Here is a 21,571-nt window from a genome sequence, read left to right as displayed (position 1 = left end):
CACACACATGCACTCACATGCACACATACACATGCATGCACACACACGCACATGCACATACACATGCACCCACACACACACACACACACACACACACACACATGCACCCCAAACACACACCCTCTGCAAATTCCTGTGCCCTCTGCATGGCGCAGGCTCTAAAGGCACTGCACTTATGTGTGGACGTGGTGCTGTCCTGCTCCCTGCCTCGGCACCCAGGGTACCCGTATCCAGGATTCCTAGGCAGCTCTACTTCTCTGCCACACACACACACACACACACACACACACACACACACACACACACACACACACCCACCCTTCACTCCGCTGAGATCTTTAAGAATGAAAACACCTAATATTGGCTGAGTGTTTTCATGGGCCCAGTACCCTTTAAAGCACTTCTCTCTGGATACGATTTCTTTGGCCTCCTCCCATGATCCTGCAAAGCAGATCCGATTACTCTATCCTTATCACAGATGAAAAGAGAGGCCCGGGAAGGTGAGGACAGGCATGGGTCTGGGCCCGGCCAGGCTGGGCAGCTCAGTACTACCTGTGCCCTGGCTTCTGGCTGCTGGCTGCTGACCGTCAGCCCTCCCGGTCACTCTGTTGCTCAGGAGCAAAACGGAAGGAACACAGAGGGGAGAATGAATGAGGGTGCAAGAGGGGAGAATGAATGAGGGTGCAGCGGGACTAGGAAGCGCAGGCACCCGTTCTGCAACAGTCAGGCAAACGGGCCAGCCCCAGGGGTGCTCAGGAGCCCTGAGGGCCTCTCTGTCAGTGCTCGGAGGGTCACATCATCACCCCTTCGCCCTCAGCTGCCTTCCTCAGTTGCTAAACAGATTTGGGTGGGGGGGAGGGAGGCGCTTCTGGGCTATGCCTGGTGATGCCTGAGGAACTAGGGGAGATGGTGTGGGGCCCTTTGAACTGTCTTACCACCTCGCCATCCCTAATAGTTTTCTGGGCCACATCTGGCTCTGTGCTCAGGGGCTATGTCTGGTGGCGCCTGGGAACCTTATGTGGTGCCAAGAAAGAGCCTTACTTTATGTACTCTCTGGCCTCCCCAACAGAGGGGGACCTGGGGGCCACACCCATGTCCAGGGCTTACTCCTAGCGCTACACTCAGGGTGCCTCCTGGCAAGGCTTGGGGGACCGTATGGAGTGCCAGGTCATTGAAACTGGGTTGACCATGTGCCAGGCAAGCTCTCTGGCCACTGTGTTATGTCTCCAGTCCCTAACAGGGATTTTAAGGCAGGAAAGGGCCCCCAAGGGCAACAGTTCTGTCCCTCTTGGTGCTGGAGGGAAGCCGAGTGAGCAGAGCAGTGGTCACCATCCCTTTGGGTCCCTGCACCAACCAGCCCCCTTGCCCCCCATCTCTCCCGGGAATGGCCTCCCTGGCCGAGGGGCTGCTCTCCTGCGAGGGGCTCTCTCTCCCTTCTTCCAGCCCAGACAAAGAGCCACCTGCTCCCTCTCCTCGCTGCCGCCTCCAGGGCTCCCCGCTGTTGTCCTAGTGACAGGGGCTGCCCTGTGGCTCCTCAGCCCCCGCCCCCACCCAGGGCTGCCAGTCCTGCCCCAAGCGCATTACAGGCTCCAGACTGCAGAGAATGAGTTGGAACCCGGCCGAGCTGCCCTTCTCTGCCAAAACGCTACCTTTCATGCCAGGGCCAGACAGGCCTGACAATGGGGGGTCATCGCTACCCTCATAATGAGGCCTCTGGGATGAGTGGCCGGGAGGGAGAGGCAGGGAAGGGGCTGCCGCCTCAGTCCCTCAGCAGCCCAGGGCCCAGGAAGGGTGGGGGGGAGAGAGAGAGAAAGAGAGAGAGAGAGAGGAGAGAGAGAGAGACAGACAGAGACAGAGAGACAGAGAGAGACAGAGACAGAGAGAGAGAGGAGAGAGAGAGGAGAGAGAGATAGGAGGAAAAGAGAGGGAGAGAGAGGAAAAGAGGGAGAGAGAGAGAGGGAGGGAGGGAGAGAGAGGAGGAAAAAAGAGAGGGAGGTAGAGAAAGGAGAGAGAGAGAGACACAGAGAGAGAGGGAGAGAGAGAGAGAGAGAGAGAGAGAGAGAGAGAGGAAGCTGCATGTAGAGGGGAGACAGGTCAAGGAGGAAGTGAGAATCTCTCAAGTATCAGCAACAGGAAGAAAACCACTGTCTGCATGGGGACCAGCTCTGTCTTGTAGGGGAAACAGCACCTGGCATCCAGTCTCATCTGGAAAGCAAAGTTGGTGCCCTGTGCCCCGCGAGGAGGGGCACAGCAGCAAAGCCTCAACCCCCCACTGCGAGAATGCCTCTGGCCTCCTGGGGGGGGCACTTCTGTAGCAGTTGTAGGCTTGAGTGTGGGGGGGGGCATACTTCTGTCCTGCCCTGGGTCTGTCCTACCCTGGGTCATTCTCCGGGGCCAGGTAGGGGTCTGGGGTGGGTAGATCTCGATAATGCTGCCTTTTAGGGAAAGACCTGACAAACGCAATTAATTTGCTGCGGCACAATGTGCAGAGGCCCGGCCGGCTGCCCCGAGCCCGGGGCTCACTCTCTGCGGGCAGAGGGGCTCTTTCAGGAAGATTCTGGCCAGTGGGGGGAAGCTTCAAGGCAGCCTGACAGGGGCTAATTGGGGGCGGGGGCTGCCAGGGAATAGGGCTGTGAATGGACCACCGGCAGGGGCCCTGCGGGGAGCCGGGAGCCAGGGGGGTGGGGCGCGTCCCCCCAGCTGTCTGGGGAACTGGGGCGGCCACACTCAAGTCCACATTCAGGCCCCATGGAGAATGCGGGCAGCAGAGGGGGGAGGAGCAGAGCGAGGGGCTGGCCACGCCCCTCCCCCCTTCCTGGGGCTTGAAAAGAGCTGGGCAGAAAGGAGGGCCGCTAATCCCCCCACGCCTGCTTTAATCCTCCAGGTCACGAGCTTCCCCGAGCCTGGGCCCTGCCCCGATCAGTACCGCCTCCCACCCGGCTCCCCGCCCAGGTCCCCGCCGGGCACCTATGAATTCTGGTCACAGCAAATGCCCTCAGTATTGTCCCGCCACGCAGGGCCCCATCCCCTCCCTTCACCGGGGCAAGGAGTGAGAAGGAGAATTCTGGAAGGACCCGGTGCCCCGTCTCTCCTGCGGGCACCTCATGCTCATTCCGCCCATCCTGCTGCCCCCGTGCCCCCCAACAATCACAGGACGGGAGACAGACACTCCTGGCGGAGGTGGAGGGGCTGCGAGGGGGGGCCCAGAGAAACACGCCCTGTGCGAGTGCGGCTGCGGAGGAAAAGGCCCGGGGCAGCCCCTCTTCTGCAGCCTGGCCGGCAGAGCCGATGGAAAAGTGGGGAGCAGGACGCGGCAGCGTGCCAGGAGGGGTGCGGGGAGAGCTGAGAAGAAGGCCAAGAAGGCCAGTAGGTTCCACTGCCCCTCCGGGCTTTCGGAGGTTGGAGGGCTGGGGGTGGGAGGAGGGGTGGGGTGGGGGTCGCTGTCGCTCAGCAGCGCCCCCCTCTGGCTATCAGATGCACTGCTCTTCTGCACAGTGCCACCCCAAGGACCTGAGGGACCACATTTCTGGGATGCTTCCAGGAGGGCCTTCCTCAGGCCGCCCCATCCTGTGTGAGGCCAGGAGTATAAACAGTGTCTGATCCCCTCCCCGCTTTGTGTGTGTGTGTGTGTGTGTGTGTGTGTGTGTGTGTGTGTGTGTGAGGGGGGGCTGGGGTCTCACCTAACAGTGCTCAAATGCTACAAGTGGGGCTCTGTGTATGTGTGGGAGCGAACCAGGGCCCCCACATGCAGAGCCCGGGCCTCAGGGGACCATATGGGATGCTGGGAATCGAACCCGGGTCAGCTGTGTGCAAAGCAAATGCCCTACTCGCTGTGCTATTGCTCCAGCCCCTCCAAGAGTAATTCCTGAGCACAGTATGAGAAGCAACTCCCTGAGTATCTCCAGGTGTGGACCCCCAAAAATATAGGGGCCAAAGCGATAGCATAGCAGGAAAGGTGACTGTACTGCACACAGCTAGCCCTGGTAGAATCAATCCCCAGTATCACATAGGATCCCCCGAGCACTACCAGAGTGATCTCTGAGCACTGAGCCTGGAGTAAGTCCTGAGCATGGTTGAATGTGACCTAAACAAACAAAACAAACAAACAAAAAAAACAGAGAAACCATTTACTAAGGATCCACTCTGTGCTGGGAATCACTCATTTTACAGACAGGGAAACGGGACAGAAAATCAAAAAAACTAGCTCAAGGTCACGAAAACCCCAAACTAATCCCACACTGCCCACAAGCTCACCCCAAGCTCAGGGGTTCCTGCACACTCAGAAGCCCTTTGGAAAGGCCTGGTACGTAGAACCCTGCTAAGGGTTTTCAAGGTCAGACGACCAAGAAACCTGTCTGCTTTGGTTCAGTCCAGCATTTCCCAAACTCCCTTGATCTTCGATCAGAGTTAGCTGATCTTTCACGGCTACACTCCAAGGAACACTGTTCGGGAAAAATGCCGGCGTCCAGCATAGAGTAACTTCCCCCATCTGGCACCCCTTCAGTGGCGGGTGGGAAGCAGCCGCAGGCCTTCGCCTGGCGAGCGGCACAAGCTCTCAAGGAAGTTGACCCTTTGCCCCTGGACCTCCGGCACAGCTCGAGTCTTCGGGATCCCAGAGCCCGTCGGAGCGTGAGTGGGGGACACGTGACGGGCCTCACGGGTGGAGGAACTCGGGGCTCCCGGAGCTGCCGCCTGCTCAGCACTCAGGACAGCGGCGCCACCAGACAAGGCCACGGCAGCCCTCCGCCCGCTGCAGTCCAGCCCGCTAGGCCTGGCCTCAGGTCCGACCCGCAGTGGCCCAGCAGCAAGGAGCAAACCTACTCGCCATCTATCATGCACGTGTGATCTGCACCGTCTGCATGGCCTGGCCTGCTCCCCACGTCCTGTGTTTGAATTTTCTCTCGCAGGACAATCTTCTCCCTACTCTTGATCTCGAAGGACCCTGGCCCTTGGTGGGAAAAAGAGGAGACACTTTCAAGGACTCTGAAGTGCCATCATGGGGGAAATTTCTTGGGCTGGAAGGTCAAAGGTTGGAATCATGGGGCAGGACCAACTTAGGGTCTCATTTGTACAAGGCAATGGCTCTACTTTTTCTTTCTTTTTTCTTTTATTTCCTTTCTTTCTTTATTCCTTCCCTTTCTTTATTCCTTCCCTTCCTTCCTTCCTTCCTTTCTTTCTTTCTTTCTTTCTTTCTTTCTTTCTTTCTTTCTTTCTTTCTTTCTTTCTTTCTTTCTCTTTCTTTCTTTCTTTCTTTCTTTCTCTCTCTCTCTCTCCCTTCCTTCCTTCCTTCCTTCCTTCCTTCCTTCCTTCCTTCCTTCCTTCTTCTTCTTCTCTCTTTCTTTCTTTCTTTCTTTCTTTCTTTCTTTCTTTCTTTCTTTCTTTCTTTCTTTCTTTCTTTCTTTCTTTCTTTTTCTTTCTTTCTCTCTCCCTTCCTTCCTTCCTTCCTTCCTTCCTTCCTTCCTTCCTTCCTTCCTTCCTTCTTCTTCTTTTTCTTTCTTTCTTTCTTTCTTTCTTTCTTTTCTTTCTTTCTTTCTTTCTTTCTTTCTTTCTTTCTTTCTTTCTTTCTTTCTTTCTTTCTTTCTCTCTCTCTCTCTTTCTCTCTTTCTTTTCTTTCCTGGATCTGCCAGGGAACACATCCAGATGCATGTGGAATTTAAGAAAGGTCCCTTCCCCAGCTCTTCCACAGCAGTGTGAACTGTGAGAAATGACCCCAAGGCCTGCCTGTTGGGGCCAGGGGATGATGTAGCTGACTGTCCCTCTCTGCTTGGAGTGTGTGTGTTGGGGGGGCATGGGGGGGCGAGGGGGGGTGCAGGCCTCAGCTGCTGATCCTTGCATCATTATCTGGCTTCTGGGCAGAATTAATCCAGATACCCAGGGGGCTAAGCAGAGCTGCCCCATGCTGGAGCCCACCAGGGAACTGGGCCCATTCACCCATTCAGGGATATTTACAGCCCGTCAATTAGGTCCAGGTCTGCAGCTGCTGAGGTCAAAGAGGCAAGGTTCTGGGAGGAAGCTGCAGTTTTCTCTTCCAGGCCGTTTCTTGCAAATGAGGACGCTGATTAGCCTTAGAGTGAAAATTCAAAACCTCACCTCCCATCACAGCCCTGATGCTCCTCTACCTCCATTCAAAAATACTTCCCCAAATACTTGAGACTCACACCAGAAGGTGTGATTAATCTCATTGAACAGTTAAAGTGACCCCAGAACGAAGGGGCAGCTCAGAGACACTCCATGTTAGGAGAATAGAGCACATTCACATTCGTCCTGGCCCAAGCTGAGGGAGAGAATCTTCTAAGACCTCAGGCCTGTGGCAGGAGCAATAGTACAGCAGGTAGGGGACTTGTCTTGCATACCTAGTTTAATCCCTGGCACCACATATTTAATCCCTGACCACCGCTAAGAGTGATCCCTGAGCACAGAGCCAGGAGTAAGTCCTGAATACTTCTAGTGTGGCCACTGAAGAGTTCAAATGACCACCCCCATTAAAATATATAAATAAATAAGTAAATAAAAAGACCCCAAGGCTCCCTGGGGAGAGAAGAGACCGGTTTCTGGGGCCTGGAGTGATAGTATAGCGGAGAGGGTATTTGCCTTGCATGTAGCTGACCCAGGTTCAATCTGACTCTGACTTGGCACCTGATATGGTGCCCCAAGGCCACCAGGAGCAATCCCTGAGAACTGTTGGGTGTGGCCCAACTCCCCCCCATCCCCCCCGCAAAAAAAAAAAAAAATAGAAACCTATTCATAAAATCCAGGTTCTTGTTCCTCCTATGTCCAGTTTCTCTGGGGTTCCCTGGGAGCTGGCCAGGGCCGGCCTCAGCTAGCCACTGGCCAGGCTTTAGTCACGGCGATTCCCGGGGACAGGGCCCGTGCTCCATTTGTGGGGAGGGTGCGCATCCTTCTCCAGGCTATTTCCAGAAGCCCAGGCCTGTCTCCAGAGCAAGGATGCGGGGCTGGCAGGGAGAGTCCAGGAGCTGCAGCGCTCTGGCCTGGGCAGAGAAGCCAGTCTCCTGGCCCGAATCCAGGCGGAGCTGCTGGACAACTGGCAAGGGTCCAGGAAACTGCCCGGTCCTCAGACACCTCAGAGTGAGGACAGGAGAATGCTGCCATGAGCCCCGGGGAGGGCAGAAAGCTGGAGTGGAGGGTGCCCCTATCAGGCCAGGCCCTGTCCTCCCGGCAGGACCCCCTGCAAGATGCTGCTCCTCCCCCAGACCCCCCCTCCAGGGGCCTTGGAGGTGCCCAGACTCTGAGGGGGTGGCTAGGGCTGATGACTCAGAGGCAGACCCCCCTGGGTCCCCAGGAGCAGATGTAATGCCCGCGCTGACTCATGCAGGCCCCGCTGGCGGCCACCCAGAGTCTGAGCACAGTCAGGAGTCAGAAACCCCAGGGGAGCAGCAAGCAGGGAGAGCAAGGGGGGGTGCGGGCAGCGAGGGGGAGGGCCTGACATCTGTCTCATCCCTTCCCCGGCCTAAACCCATCCCCTGATGCTTCTCCTGGACAAGGGTCTCCTGATTACTGCTGGTGGGAAAGGGCACCCCGGAGGTGCTGGGGGCCAGCTGGGCCGTACACTCAGAGGCCACCTGGGATGCACTCAGAGGTCATGCCGTGGCAGAGGGCAAACCGGGGTTCTCTGCATGCCAGGTGCATGCCCCATCCTCCAGCCTCCTTAGTTCAGATCTCTCTGGTTTAATGGGAGAGCAGAGAGGGCTGAGACCCCAAGGGACGGAACAGCAGGTGGGGCATTCGCCTTGCATTCTGCTGACCCAGGTTCGATCCCCAGCTTCCCATACGGTCCCCCAAACCCACCAGGAGCGATTCCTGAGTGCAGAGCCAGGAGTGACCTCTAAGCAGCACTGGGTATGGCCCAACCCCACTTCCCAACACTCCCGCTCCCCCACAAATAAGTAAAAATACATACCATGGTCTAACAATGAAGGGACTAGAGAGAGCTAAAGGGAGGGGGGAGGGGGCAGGCCTGTGGCTGAAGTGGTGCAAGCAGGGTCAAGGTGTCAAGGAGGCTCTGTCCCATTCTATCCAGAGGTCTGGGGACACCCAGGAGCGGCCCCTCAGTGAGGGATCCTGTGTGTTCTGGGTCTTTGGGTCAGCCCTGCCCCCTGGAGCCTCAGCTCCCCTTTGAGGAGAGACAGCACCGTGCATATCTGCTAAACGGTGGCCCTGAGTCCATTGACACGCCTGTGCAAAGTAGACACTCATTTTACTCTCAAAAGGTGTATTTTTTTTAATCTTTTGGTTTCTGGAACACACCCAGGGTGCTCAGGGCTTACTCCTGGCTCTGTGCTCAGGGCTTACTCCTGGCTCTGTGCTCAGGGATCACTCCTGGAGGTGCTCAGGGACCACTCCTGGTTCTGTGCTCAGGGATCACTCCTGGCTCTGTGTGTGCTCAGGGGTCACTCCTGGAGGTGCTTTGGGAACATATGTGGTGCTGGGGATTGAATCACATTCCTCCTCAGCATTCTAGAGAGAAAAGAGGCAGCTTTGGAGTCCAGGCTGGTGGGGGGTTCCCAGTTCCTTCAGCCCTGGAAAGTGAAGGTAGAACCCAGAGCGCAGAGGGGTTGCTGGGCCTGGTTCCAGTTCGGCAGTGGGGCCTGGGCACTGCTCTGTATCAGAGATACTTAGTACCTCTCCTGAGCCTGGAACAGTTGGGGGACCCTGCAACGCTGCCCTGGCCCTTCGACTGTCAGGTTTCCATCAGAAAAGAATCTGAGAGTAGGGGCCGGGGAGATAGTGCAGTGAGTAGGGCTCTTTTCTCTCTCTGGAATGCTGAGTAGGAATGTGATTTTCCAGCTCCCGCCCTTCGGATGTCAGTTCAAAGGGTGAAAGGAAGCCCGGGTCGGGATCCGAACTCTGACTCAGATTTAGAACTCTGACACGCCGGAGGCTAATTTGAAAGTGTTAACTCCTTGAGATTCTTGTAACCTGACAAGCAGAGGCCTATTTGTCATGTGTTCACCGGGTACTGGGCCAGGTGCTATCCGTAACCCCTCACTGTCTCATGGGCACCTGCGGGAAGGGCGTTACTCCTGGCAGCTGAGTGATGAGAGCTGAGGCAGGCGGGAGAGAGAACCTGGCGGGCCCACGGAGCAGCACCGCAGGGCTGAGGCAGACGTGTGGCCTCCTCAGGGCTTCAAGGAAGCAAGCGGATGTCTGTCAGCCTGACAGGAGAGGGAGAGAGGAGAGAGACACAGAGGCCGGAACCATAGTACAGTGTGGAGGACTGACCCAGGTTCGATCCCCGGCGTTCCCTAGGACCATACGGACCCCTGAACACTGCCAGGAGTGATTCCCGAATGCAGAGCCAGGAGTAATCCCTGAGCGTGCCAGGGATATTCCCTACCCCCAAAAGCTCACAGGGATTCTTTGCCACCACGGCCAACAGTTCACAGAGGGATCTGAGAATCAGGGGCTGCTTAGGCCCTGCAATAATCTGGGTTACCCTGCTGAGGGGCCTGCAGGGCCGTTCCAGGAATGCTGGACCTCACCTGTTTTATGAAGTAAACCCTTCCTCTGTATATTGCTTTACTTCAGTAAAATTTTTATATGGTTGAGTTTATTTTTCATTTCTGTTGCTGTCACTGTCACTGTCATCCCGTTGCTCATCGATTTGCTCAAGCGGGCACCAGTAACATCTCTCATTGTGAGACTTATTGTTACTGTTTTTGGCATATCCAATACGCCACGGGTAGCTTGTCAGGCCCTGCCTGCGGGTGCAATACTCTCAGTATCTTGCCGGGCTCTCTGAGAGGGATGGAGGAATTTTTCATTTCTAATATTTGTAATTCCATATGGGTAATACACCCAGAAGTTACTGCCTTATATTTGTCCCCTAGGCTTTTTCTCCCACTATCATTTCAGGTTATATTATTTTGTTGTTGTTGTTATTGTTGTTTTGGTCCACACCCGACAATGCTCAAGGGTTACTCCTGGCTCTATGCTCAGGAACTACTCCTGGCAGTACTTGGGGGATCATACGGGATGCCAGGGATCAAACTTAGGTCGACTGTGTACAAGGTAAGAGCTTTACCCACCGTGTATCTCTCTGGCCCCTCAGGTTTTATGTATATATATATATATATATATATATATATATATATATATATATATATATAATTTTTTTTGCTTTTTTGGGTCACACCCGGCGATGCACAGAGGTTACTCCTGGCTCTGCACTCAGGAATTACTCCTGGCGGTGCTCAGGGGACCATATGGGATGCTGGGATTCGAACCCGGGTCGACCGCATGCAAGGCAAACGCCCTACCCGCTGTGCTATCGCTCCAGCCCCTCAGGTTATATTTTTGATAGTCCCACTCCACGTCTTCTCCTGAACTCCAGGGAGGTGTCACAAGGTCCCACAGTCAAATGTTGGGTCTGGGCAGATGTGAGACTTGAAACCCACTTAACCCAGGATGGGCTACCAGGTGGGAAAACCATTTCCCTCCCTCCGTCCCTCCCTCCCTGCCTTCCATCCTGCTTTCCTTCCTTTCATTTCATGTGTGTATAAGGTATGTATTAAGTGCAAGGTCTATAGATTTATTTCTTGTTGTGTCTTCTTTTGGCTTTTTGGGGCACACCCAACAATGCTCAGAGGTTACTCCTGAGTCTACACTCGGGAATCACTCCTGGCAGTGCTCAGGGGACCATATGGTCATAGGGAATGCCGGGGATCGAACCTGGGTCAGCCACATGCAAGGCAAATGCCCTACTCACTGTACTATTGCTCCAGCCCCTTCTTGTTTCTTCTTGAGTACAATCATGATATGGCAATGATGTCTCATGGCGTGGAGTGCTGGCCTCTGGTGCAAAGATCCCAGAAGTGACACAGCTCTCTGTGGGCCTGAATCTTCTTTAGCTGGGAAAACCATTTTCCATCTCACCCTTAAAACTGCCTTCAGAGGAGCTGGGGAGATAGTACAGCAGTTGGGGTGTGTGCTTTAAACATGACTGACCCAAGGCTGGAGAGATAATACAGTGGGTAGGGCATTTGCCTTGCATATGGCCAACTGGAGATCCCATATGATGCTTCTTCTTCTTCTTCTTTTTTTTTTTTTTAGCATCCCATATTAGGTTTCATTCCCCTGACCCTGAAAGAGCCTCTAATGGTTGGGAAAGACGAGTAAGGAGAGGCTGCTAAAACCTCAGGGCTGAGTGTAATAGAGATATTACTGGTGCCCGCTTGAGTAAATTGATGAACAATGGGATGACAATGATACAGTGATCCCATATGGTTCCCTCAGCACCACCATTCAGGAGAAATTCCTGAATGCAGAACTAGGAGTAACCTCTGAGCTTTGTCAGGTGTGGCCCAAAAACTTTTAAAAAAATTTAAATTAAGAAAGTGACTGACCCAGATTTGATTCCCAGCACTGCACATGGTTCTTCCAAGCATTGTCAGAAGTGATCCTTGAGCACAGAGCCAGGAGTAAGCCCTGAGCACAGCCCATGTGGACCAAAAACAAACATACAAAGAAAACATTGTTTGATGCTTGATGAGCAGAGATTTGGAGCAGAGTCCTGGTCTTTGAACAAACCACAATTGCTTTTAAACTCAAATGAGCAAAGGGAAAGGAAGCATTAAAGTAACTTGATTTTCTCCCTTTGCCCCTTTCCACTGGGAACTTGCATTGCCCAAACACCCCCAGAGCGGTTCCAATACTACTCATCTCCTAGCAGGAAAGCAATCCCATCTTTTCATCACCCCCCCCTTAGTTTTGTGTTTTGGCCACAAAACAGGGTCACTCCAGCTGTATTTGCTCAGAGGATCATGTGGTGCTGGGTCTAGAACCCAGGATTCCCTGCATGTAAAGCATGTGCTCCTTTCCTTTGCACGCCTGCCGGCTCCTTTAAAGAACTGCTTCGGAGACTTTTTTTTTTTTCTTTTTGCTTTTTGGGTCACACCTGGCGATGCACGGGAGTTACTCCTGGCTCTGCACTCAGGAATTACTCCTGGCGGTGCTCAGGGGACCATATGGGATGCTGGGAATTGAACCCGGGTCGGCCGCATGCAAGGCAAATGCTCTACCAGCTGTGCTATTGCTCCAGCCCCTGGAGGCTTCTTTTTGAGGAGCAATCTCCCCAGGAGTGCTGGGGCCCACCAGGCAGGGCTACACTGGGCGATGCCCAGGAGGTCAGCACTTGAATCTTGACTATCTTATCACAATCATAACCAGGCTCCAGCTAAGGTAGCCTGGGTGTGCCGCTGTAACAGAACACCAGAGATGGAGCGAGGGAAACCTAGGTTCAGGGCTGGGGTTGGGGCCAGGTTAGCTCTTGAGCCCTCGATGACCTCATCTGGAGGATGGGGGCAACATCTGTAGCTCCCAAGACTGCTGTGGAGATGAAATCAAAGCACACATCTCAGACAACCAGGGGACTGTCGGATCAAAAAGAGTGAATTTTGCTGGGAAGAAGCAACCAGGGACCCTTTGGGATCCAGGGCACGGGGGTGGCAGTGGGTGACCTCTCCAAGCCACTTCTTCCTTGTCTGGGCTAAGGAGAAGAAAGCCACTGGTTAGCCCAAAGGAGTTTTCTGCCTCTTCCTCTAAGTCTCTTACCTTTCCTTGGGCAGTGGTGAAGGAATGGGGAATGGGGCTTGGGTTGGGGGCACACCAAGTGATGCTCAGGGGCTACTCCTGGTTCTGCACTCAGGGATTACTCCTGGTGGTGCTGGGGGACCATGCGGGATGCTAGGCACCAGGGATTGAACCTGTGTCTGCCTCCTGCAAGTCACCGGCACCCTACCTGCTATACTACTGCTCTGTGCCATCGCTCTGGCCCCAGGGATCTTTGTTGTTGTTTTTTTTTTTAAATTTTACTTGCTTCTGTAGCTCACCTCATTTGTGGTCCTGTTTGCTGGCTTCAAGGGGTTTAGGAACTGAGAAGATGTTCTGATACCACTAAATGGATTAGTAAGCAGCCACCTACAAAACCAGGGCCAGAGAGATAACACAGGGGCTAAGGCGCTTGCATAAGGTTGGATTCCTGGCACCTGCACATTCCCTGTCTGCCAGTGACCCCTGAGCACAGAGCCAGGACTAGCCTACACTGAGCACTGCCAGGTGTGGATCCACCTCCCCCTCCCTCCAAATAAATAAATGTCTTCTGTCCCAGAGAGTGGCGGCAGAGAGGGTGGCGCAGAGACAAGCCCTCTCCTCTCATGGGGTACCTCCAGGGTCATTCCCTCTCCTGCAGGCCAGCTTCCCTACCCCTCACCTCGCCCAGTGACCTCCTGGCTCACTGAGTTAACTCTTTGTTCCCTGGCCACCGCCTGTGAGAACAGAGAGTCAGCTCACTGCTGCCTGACACGTCAGTACACACAAACACAACCCACCATGCACAACTGCATCCCTGTAGGTTTTCCTGGAGCAAGTCCTGAGCATCACACATACACATACACACACACACACACACACACACATACATCATGAGCTCCTAGGGACTACAGCCACTCCAGGATCTGGGTTGTGAACAGATTAAAACATCTTGTCCTCTTTACTCATTCTGCAAAACCTTCTGGGGTCACTTGTACAACAGTATCAGAATGGGGGCGAGGGGTGGGAGCAAAGAGAGGACTGGGGTTAAGGTGCATGTCTCCTATGCGATCAACCTGGGTTTAATCCCTGGCACCACATAGCCCCCCTTACATCATCAGGGACAGCCCTGAGCACTCCAGGGTACAGAGAACTGGAGCACCTCCCCAGCCACGAGTGGTCCCGTAAGCCCCACCCAGGTCTGTCTGCCCCAAGCACTGAACTGGAAGTAGCCTCCGAGCACCGCTGGAGTTTTGCTCCCACACCAGTACTGTAACTGTATAGGAATAAAATTCAAAAGGGACAAAGATCTAGAAAAATCTGGGGGCTGGGGGTCTCCCCAGCAGTGTTGCAGGGTGATACTCAGCCCTGGCAGCTTGGTGGCTCAGGTCTGGTGATGCAGAACTGCGTGGCTTAGTGGCACTCAGGGACCAACAGGTCTATGCCCAGTGACATTTGGAGGGGACCACAGGGACCAGGGATACAACTCAGGGCCTTGTGTGTGCAAAGCACGCACTCCAATACTTTGAGCCTCTCCCTGGACCTCGATGATTCTTTAATTTGGGGGGGGGCATGGTTTCTGCAGCAATGCTCGGGTCAAGTGGGCTGGATGATGTTTTTTAATATTGGAAAAAGTAATATGAAATAGAGGCCCATATTTATGAGCTCTGAAGAGGGATGAAAACTGTCTGCGATCTGAAGCAATAAAAAGATTATGAAGAAAAAGCCCAGCAGACTTAGCTACAGGAAAATAAGATACAATATCATAGAGTAAAAATAGGTTAGGGCTGAAGCAATAGTACAGCGGGTGGGGCACATGCCTTGCATGCAGCTAACCCAGGTTTAATCACCAGCATCCCATATGGCCCCCTGGGCCCCGCCAGGAGCGATCCCTGAGTGCAGAGCCAGGAGCACGTCCTGAACATCCCTGGGTGTGGTTCAAAATAAATAAATAAATAAATAAATAATTTAAATTAAAAAATAAAAAGAGTCTTGGGGTAGCTTAAAAAATAAATAAAAACAGGGGGCTGGAGAGATAGCACAGTGGGTAGGGCGTTTGCCTTGCACGCGGCCGACCCGGGTTTGATTCCCAGCATCCCATATGGTCACCCAAGCACCGCCAGGAGTAATTCCTGAGTGCATGAGCCAGGAGTAACCCCTGTGCATCGCTGAGTGTGACCCAAAAAGCAATAAATAAATAAATAAATAAAAACATTAGTATTTGGGGAACTAAAAAAACCTGGTATTTCGGGGGCTAGGGTGATGGCTCAAAAGACTGGAGCACAGGCTTTGCATGAGGGAGCCCTGGGTTCAACCCCCAGTACCACACGCTGCCCTGAGCACCTCGGGGAGCAACGTCCTAGCATTGTCCTAGAAGTAGCCTCTGAACACTGCTAAGAATGACCCCCAAACAAAAGCCTACTATCAAGGAAAATTATGATGATGTCAAGGATGTGAAAAGAGAGTTCCGCCAAGAAGTTAAATATAGGACACAAACAAGTGGAACATCTGGGGTTGAAATAACGACCTCCAACTTTAGGCTTCCTTCCTGCTGTAACTTTAGGAACTCAGGGGGAAGAAGTGGATGAGGGTGTGGGAGACAGCATGCTGCACCCCATAATGAAACAGAGCAGAAGCAGCCCAGAATGCTAGAGGGGATGGGGATGAGGGGGTAGCTCAAATTCGAAGTCACTGAGCTCCCACCACCTCCTGCTCCCTTCAGCTTCCATCCCACCAAAGTCATCCTGGCCCTTTAGTTAAGGGGTCACCAGGCTGGGAGAAAAGTTGGCTCTATCTTGGGTCAGAGATCCCTCCACCCAATGGCAAGGCATAGACCAGGGGGTCTGGCTCCAGCCCGGCCCAAGGAGAAAGCATCATTGCTGCCTCCTTACACGGGCAAAGCTTCCCACCACCACTTCACTGCCAGGGCACGGATCCAGGCTGGCCAAAAGGCAGGAGGGGAACCAAAGCCGAGGGACTGGAATCTGCCGGAGGTCAAGCACTGCTCAGAAGCAGCTCTCCTTCAACACAGAGACAGGCCAGGGAGATGGCTCAAAGGGCTAAAGTGCGTGCTTGACCTGAGGGACCCCAGGACACCTCATGTTTCCCCCAGCCCAGGCACTGCTGGGAGCAACCTGAACACTGAGCTGGGAGGACCCCCCTGAGCACCACTGGGTGTGGCCCCTAAACCAAACTCAAACCCAAAAGCATCACAAAACACGTAGCAAGAACCAGAGTGGGTTCCTCATGCACACTCCTCATGCCTGACAGAGGGGAGTAGCTCCCAAGCAGAATTTACTGTGAGAAAAAAAAACTGTCTAAAGCTTTAAAAGGACTTCCAGGGGCTGGAGCGATAGCACAGCGGGTAGGGTGTTTGCCTTGCATGCGGCCGACCCAGGTTCAATTCCCAGCATCCCATATAGTCCCCTGAGCACTGCCAGGAGTCATTCCTGAGTGTAGAGCCAGGAGTAACTCCTGTGCATCGCTGGGTGTGACCCAAAAAGCCGAAAAAACAAAAAAAAAGGACTTCCATTCTTAGAATGAATTTGTCTGCCTGGACAAGTTCTGTGGGGGTGGGGGTGGGGGTCTTCCGTGAAGCAGGGGGAGTGCTCTGGGTACCACCCAGGACCTCCCTCCAGGGAAAGAAACTGGAATTTTGTAGACTATCCACTAATATTATGTGCCACACATTTTCTCTGCTACCTCCAGTTCTAAAATATTCCTAGTCAAAGTTCCTCCCCCGTTCACCCACAGTTTGTTTTAAAACGTAAACACACATAGGGATTGGCAAAAGAAATTCACCAAACGAGGAAGTCTGCCACAGACAGAGGGAAAGAGAAGCATACACTTTGTTCCAGGCTCCGATGCTAAATCCGGCAGGAGGTGCGAAGGGCTGGCAGCTTGCTGGTGGCGGGTTCAGTGGCAGCAGGCAGCTCCCTCCTGCCTCACGGTGGCAGGCCAGCAGCTGCTGCACCCTTGGGAGCCAGGGGGAGAGTGGGTGGCACCCAGGAGCCCAGGGACAGGTCTGCAACCACAGTGGCACAGGGACCTGGCTACGAGCCCCAAACCATAACAGAGCCTGCCTCAATGCAGACAATGCCCGCCCCCCCCCCCCCCCGCCCAATACCTAGCCCCCGTGGTCCAGCCCAGCCATGCCCTTCCAGCCACTGGACTTCGGTACCACTTGGGGCATCGACACTCAGCTCCTCAAATCCAGCTCGTCTGAAACCAAAACCATTGTTCCTGCCAACCTCTTCCATCCCGAGGGCTCTTTCCTTCTGGGTTCAGCCTCTCATCGCAGAATACTATGGAGGAGCACGACCCAGCGGCCCATCGGTTCCGGTATGAGCCCCCTGCAGCTCTCCCATGGCCTGAGACAGATGCTCCTCTCATCTATTTCTTTGCTTGTGTTTGGTTTGGGGGCCACATGCAGCTGTGCTCAGGGCCACTCCCAGCAGTGCTGGGGCTGACCCTGTGGAGCCTGGGATCAAATCTAGGGCCTCCTGCATGCAACAGGCACTCCAGCTCACTCATCTTCCCTTTCCATTCTTAATGGGAGCCTCCACATGAAGGGGCTGGTGTACCCTCCCTGCAACAGGCTTCTGGCAGGTCTCTGTCCTCCCTGCAACCTATGTCACCTCTAGGTCACCTAGAGGTCACTGTCACACAGGAGCAGCCCAGTGCAAACCTCCCCCACCAAACCTTTCCATCTTCATCCATGCCAGCAAGCACCTGATTGGGTCCGAGGCACTTTCCCAGCTTTATTTCAGCCTTCCCCCCAGCAAGGGGGGAAGTGATGCAGAAAGTAGTAAGTGCTCTGATCCTGGAGTGACAATGATGATCTCAGTTTGAGAGACCCCCTCAGATTGGGTCAGAGGGGCCTGACTATTATCTGCATCGCTCCCCCAACCCCCCTCCTGCTCCCCTGCCACTCCCATCCCCACATCCCCTGTACAACTTGACAGCCTCAGCCTTCTTCTGCTCCGAGGTCTGAGAGGGAGCAGGAAATGCACGCGGCGTTTACCCAGCAAAAAGAGAGTCATTTCCTGGCTGAAGGTCAAGTGGCTGTCTCCAGGGGTGGAAGCTGGAAGGCTGGGTTCCCTTCCCAGCACCTCTGTTCCAAGCACTGCAGACAGCCCCCGGCCAGCTTTCCATCTACCGGGGCTTGCTCCCTTGGCTGCAAGATTCAACTAAATCAGCTTTCAAAGGAGCTCTCAGCAAGAGACACCTTCCAAGGATGGCAGAGATGGGACTGTGGTGGGAACTGTGGATCGCCAAGGTGGAGGTAGAAAAAAAGTGGGGTTGTGAACCCCGGCCCCTTGTCCACCCCTGCCCACAAGCTTGAGCTCTCTGAACTTAGAGAGATGTACCCCCCGCGCCCCCGCCCCCTGCTTTTCCATCTGGTATGGCCCAGTTACCACAGGGTATGTGGCCGGCTTTGGGGAAGGGAGGTGGGGAGGAGAGAAGGGAGGCGCTCTCAGGGGAGCCGGCTTCCTTCGGCTTCCTTCAGAGAGCTGGCGAGCAGCGCGCTCAGTCTCAGATGCACCAAGCCCCACCCCTAGCCCACGTCACTGTCTCAGGAGCGCAGAGAGTTCGGGAAGCCCACGCAAGCAGGGAGCCGGTGCGGGGAGGGCGGGGAGCAGAGGGGGCGATTTAACCGCTCACATACCTGATCGAACAGGACTTTCCAGTGCTGGCAGAGAGGGAGGCCATGCAGGAGAGGAGGAAGAGGAGAGAAAGAAACACACACTTATGACCAAACCTCCGTAGCCCCCTCCTTGTCCAAACAGAGTCTCTGGCCTGCCGCTGCCCAGACTGGACAGCCGGGAAGCGCTCCCTCAGTGAGTCTGCACCCAGGAAAAGGAGGGGACCCAGAAGAGGCAGACAGGAGAGGGTGCGTCTCCTGGGACAGGCCGGCCAGCCGGGATGAGCAGGACAAAGGTGGTGCCAGCCCCTTGCTAAAGTACCCACCTCTCGATTCAAGGGCCCCCCCCATGGCGACCCCGCCTCCAGTTTGCAGGCTCACGGCTCCCACGTCTGGGTCTGTACTCCCCGCGCGACTCCACCCGCGGGAGTAAGGGCCCCCTACTCAGGAAAACTCCTCCCTGCTTAAGGGCTAACATTTCGTGCGCAGTTTGGGAGGAGGGGGCTCCCGGAGGCACGGAAGCCCACCCAATGCGAGATCGTGTCCAAGTGGTGGGAAAGAGACGCGGCCGCAGCTGGGGGGGCCGGAAATGAGAGACTTAACCCTGGGTGTGAGAGGGGTGGAGAGATGGTCACCCCCAGCCCCTAGCCTCATCCAGATTTTCCGCCATCGGTTCGGCAGGCTGGGGTCGTGGCTTCTCTTCCATCTCCCCGCCCAGTGTTCACCTCTATTTGCAGGTGGACCCGGGAGAAGCTCAAGAAACTCCAGTTCCCAGCTCTGCCCAATGCGAGCCCCTGGGGGCGGGGGGCCAGGGGAGGGAGAGTAGGGAAGACTCGAGCGGCAGATGGCAGGGAAGCCCTCTGGGGCGGCCCCCCTCCCCCTAGTGCTCTCCCGGGGGACCAGCGCTGGCACCGACTCAGTTCGGGGTTCCCGAGCCCCCTCTGGGGGCAAGCCCGCCCCCGGCGCTCCTCTCCCGCCCGGGCCCGGGTCCTGGCGGCGGGGCCAGCCCCGATCCCCATCCGTGCGGCCAGAGCAGGTGCCAGGCGCGAGCTAATCCGAGAGCGGGGAAGGGGGTGGCCGAAGCGCTCTGCGCCGCGGGTTCCGGGGGGCTCTGCGGCGCCTGCCCCGTCCCCGCGCTCGGGAGCCCGCGGGTCGCGAGGGGGAGGGGAGGGGGCCCCCCGGCGGTGACGCGATCGCCTCTGCGGGAAAACGCCGCGTCCCGGGCACTGCACCAGCGAGGGCAGCGGCGGGGCCGCGTCCCGCAGGGAAGGCGCGGGAGCCCGAGAGGCGAGGGGGGCCGGGGTTGGGGGGGCGGCGCGTACACGCGCGCGCATTTTGGGGAGCCCGGTCCCTCCGCCCCCTCCCGCCCGCCCGCGGGGACCCGGCCAATCCGGGGCGCTCCCGCGTCACCTTGAAACCTCCAAGTTGCCCCGCCGGGGGCGAGATGGGGAGGGGTGAGGGCGACTCCCCCGACGGCGCCCCCCAGAAAGTTTGCCCGGGCGGGGGAGGGGGCACTCACGTCCTCGGGCGCCGCGGGCGGCCGCTCGTCGGCTTCGGGTTCCAGCACCTCGATGCGCTCGGCCTCGGCGCAGGCGGCCACTGCGGGGCCCGGGCTGGGGTGCTCGCCCATGCCGCGGCGGGTCCGGGGGCGGCGGGCGGCTGCGGGGCTCGTCCCGGGGCGCCGGGCTAACTTTGCGCCGCGGCCGCCGCGCCGCTCGGGGGGCTCCGCGCGCACCGAGCCGCCTCCGCGCCCGCCCCGCCGCCCGTGCGCGCCCCCATGGCCCCGCCGCTCGCGACCCCGGGACGCCCGGCCCGGCCGCCGCCGCCAAACTTCGCGCTCGCCTCCCTCGCCCGGCTCCGAGGCGAGGGCGCCCTTGGGCCGGCCCCGGCCCCGCGCCTCCCCGCGCTCCTTCCCGCTTCCCGCGGCCCCCGCTCTGCGCCCGAGTCTCCTCCTCCCCGCGGACTCCTCGGGGGCGGCGCGCAGGCGGGGGCGGGGCTGCGGGGGGACCGCCGGGCCCCGCCACCCCCACCCCGGGCGCCACCACCCGGGCCCAGGCGGCCAGCGCGGCGCGGCCGCGGGCAGGGGAGGGCTGCGGCGCGGCGGGCGGGGACGCGGCGGGTCCCCCGACCTCCCCGCCCGCGCCCGGCTCGGCGCCCCGCACTGGGCTGCGGGTGGGGCTGCGGCGGCCACTTCTCTGGACCCGCCCGCTTCGTGAGCCCTGGGGGGCGGCGGTGCGTGACTAAGGCGGAGGCGAGGTGCTCACCAAGTTGGCCACGTCGGGGTTAACTGGCAGTGAATTGGGAACGGGATGCCGGGAGAACGGGGGCTTCCCTCGCCCGCATCACCCTTCTGTCTCGCTTCACTTTGGGGGTCAGATGGTGTAAGGCCCCCGGTCCCCCCCGGGGGAGACCTAGACCTTTAGGGAAGGGGGTGAGCGAGATAGGGGAGTCCCGGACCCCAGACCATCAATCTTGCCTTTCCAGTACTTGGAGTCTGGCTTCGTTTGACCGAATTGATAAAACCCAGCGAAGCGCCCCAACGGCGAGAGGGCGGTAGAGAAACTTAGAGCAAGAGTTAAGTTAGACCAGCCTCGAAGCCATGGAGTCAACCTCCTGGTACTTATTTCTACAGTTCTTGGGTGTTAGTCTCCCACTCTGTTATTCTATATACCATAGATGAGTGCAATCTTTCTATGTCTGTCTCTCTCTTTCTGACTCATTTCACTCAGCATGAAACTTTTCATGCCCATCCACTTAACTACAAAATTCTTGACCTCCTTTTTTCTAACAGCTGCATAGTATTCCATTGTATAGATGTACCAAAGTTTCCTCAACCAGTCATCCGTTCTGGGGCATTCGGGTTTTTTCCAGATTCTGGCTATTGTAAACAGTGCTGCGATGAACATACATGTGCAGATGTTGTTTCGATTGTACTTTTTTGATTCTCTGGGATATATTCCCAGCAGTGGTAGGCTGGCCTCACGTTCCGGGGAAAGGTCAACTCAGAGAAGCGATCACCAACTACATTGCAGTCGAAGGCCATGTGGGGGAAGGGAGTTGCGGGCTGAATGAGGGCTAGAGACTGAGCACAGCGGCCACTCAACACCTTTGTTGCAAACCACAACAGCTAATTAGAGAGAGAAAGCAGAAGGGAATGCCTTGCCACAGTGGCAGGGTGGGGTGGGGGGGAGATGGGATTGGGGAGGGTGGGAGGGACACTGGGTTTACGGGTGGTGGAGAATGGGCACTGGTGAAGGGATGGGTTCCCAAACTTTGTATGAGGGAAGTGTGAGCACAGAAGTGTATAAATCTGTAACTGTACCCTCACGGTGATTCTCTAATTAAAAATAAATAAATTAAAAAAAAAAAAAAACAAAAATC

General features: G+C 56.2%; 1 protein-coding gene across 1 annotated transcript in view; it reads right to left on the bottom strand.

Moving 5' to 3' along the window:
* RHBDL3 (rhomboid like 3) overlaps positions 1-20,214 on the bottom strand; it is a 57,245-nt gene extending 37,031 nt beyond the window's left edge. Inside the window, exons 1-2 of the mRNA XM_004608563.3 lie at positions 19,710-20,214; positions 18,215-18,238 (exon numbers count right to left, since the gene is read on the bottom strand). Coding sequence (XP_004608620.2) covers positions 18,215-18,238; positions 19,710-19,820 — 135 coding nt within the window. The 5' untranslated portion in view covers positions 19,821-20,214. The remainder of the gene's footprint in view (positions 1-18,214; positions 18,239-19,709) is intronic.
* Between the last annotated feature and the right edge of the window lie 1,357 nt (positions 20,215-21,571).

Source organism: Sorex araneus, chromosome 3 (genome assembly GCF_027595985.1).
Source record: "Sorex araneus isolate mSorAra2 chromosome 3, mSorAra2.pri, whole genome shotgun sequence".
NCBI classification, from domain to species: Eukaryota; Metazoa; Chordata; class Mammalia; order Eulipotyphla; family Soricidae; genus Sorex; species Sorex araneus.
The sequence above is the reverse complement of the archived record's forward strand: the minus strand, read 5'-3'. Positions and strand labels throughout refer to the sequence as shown.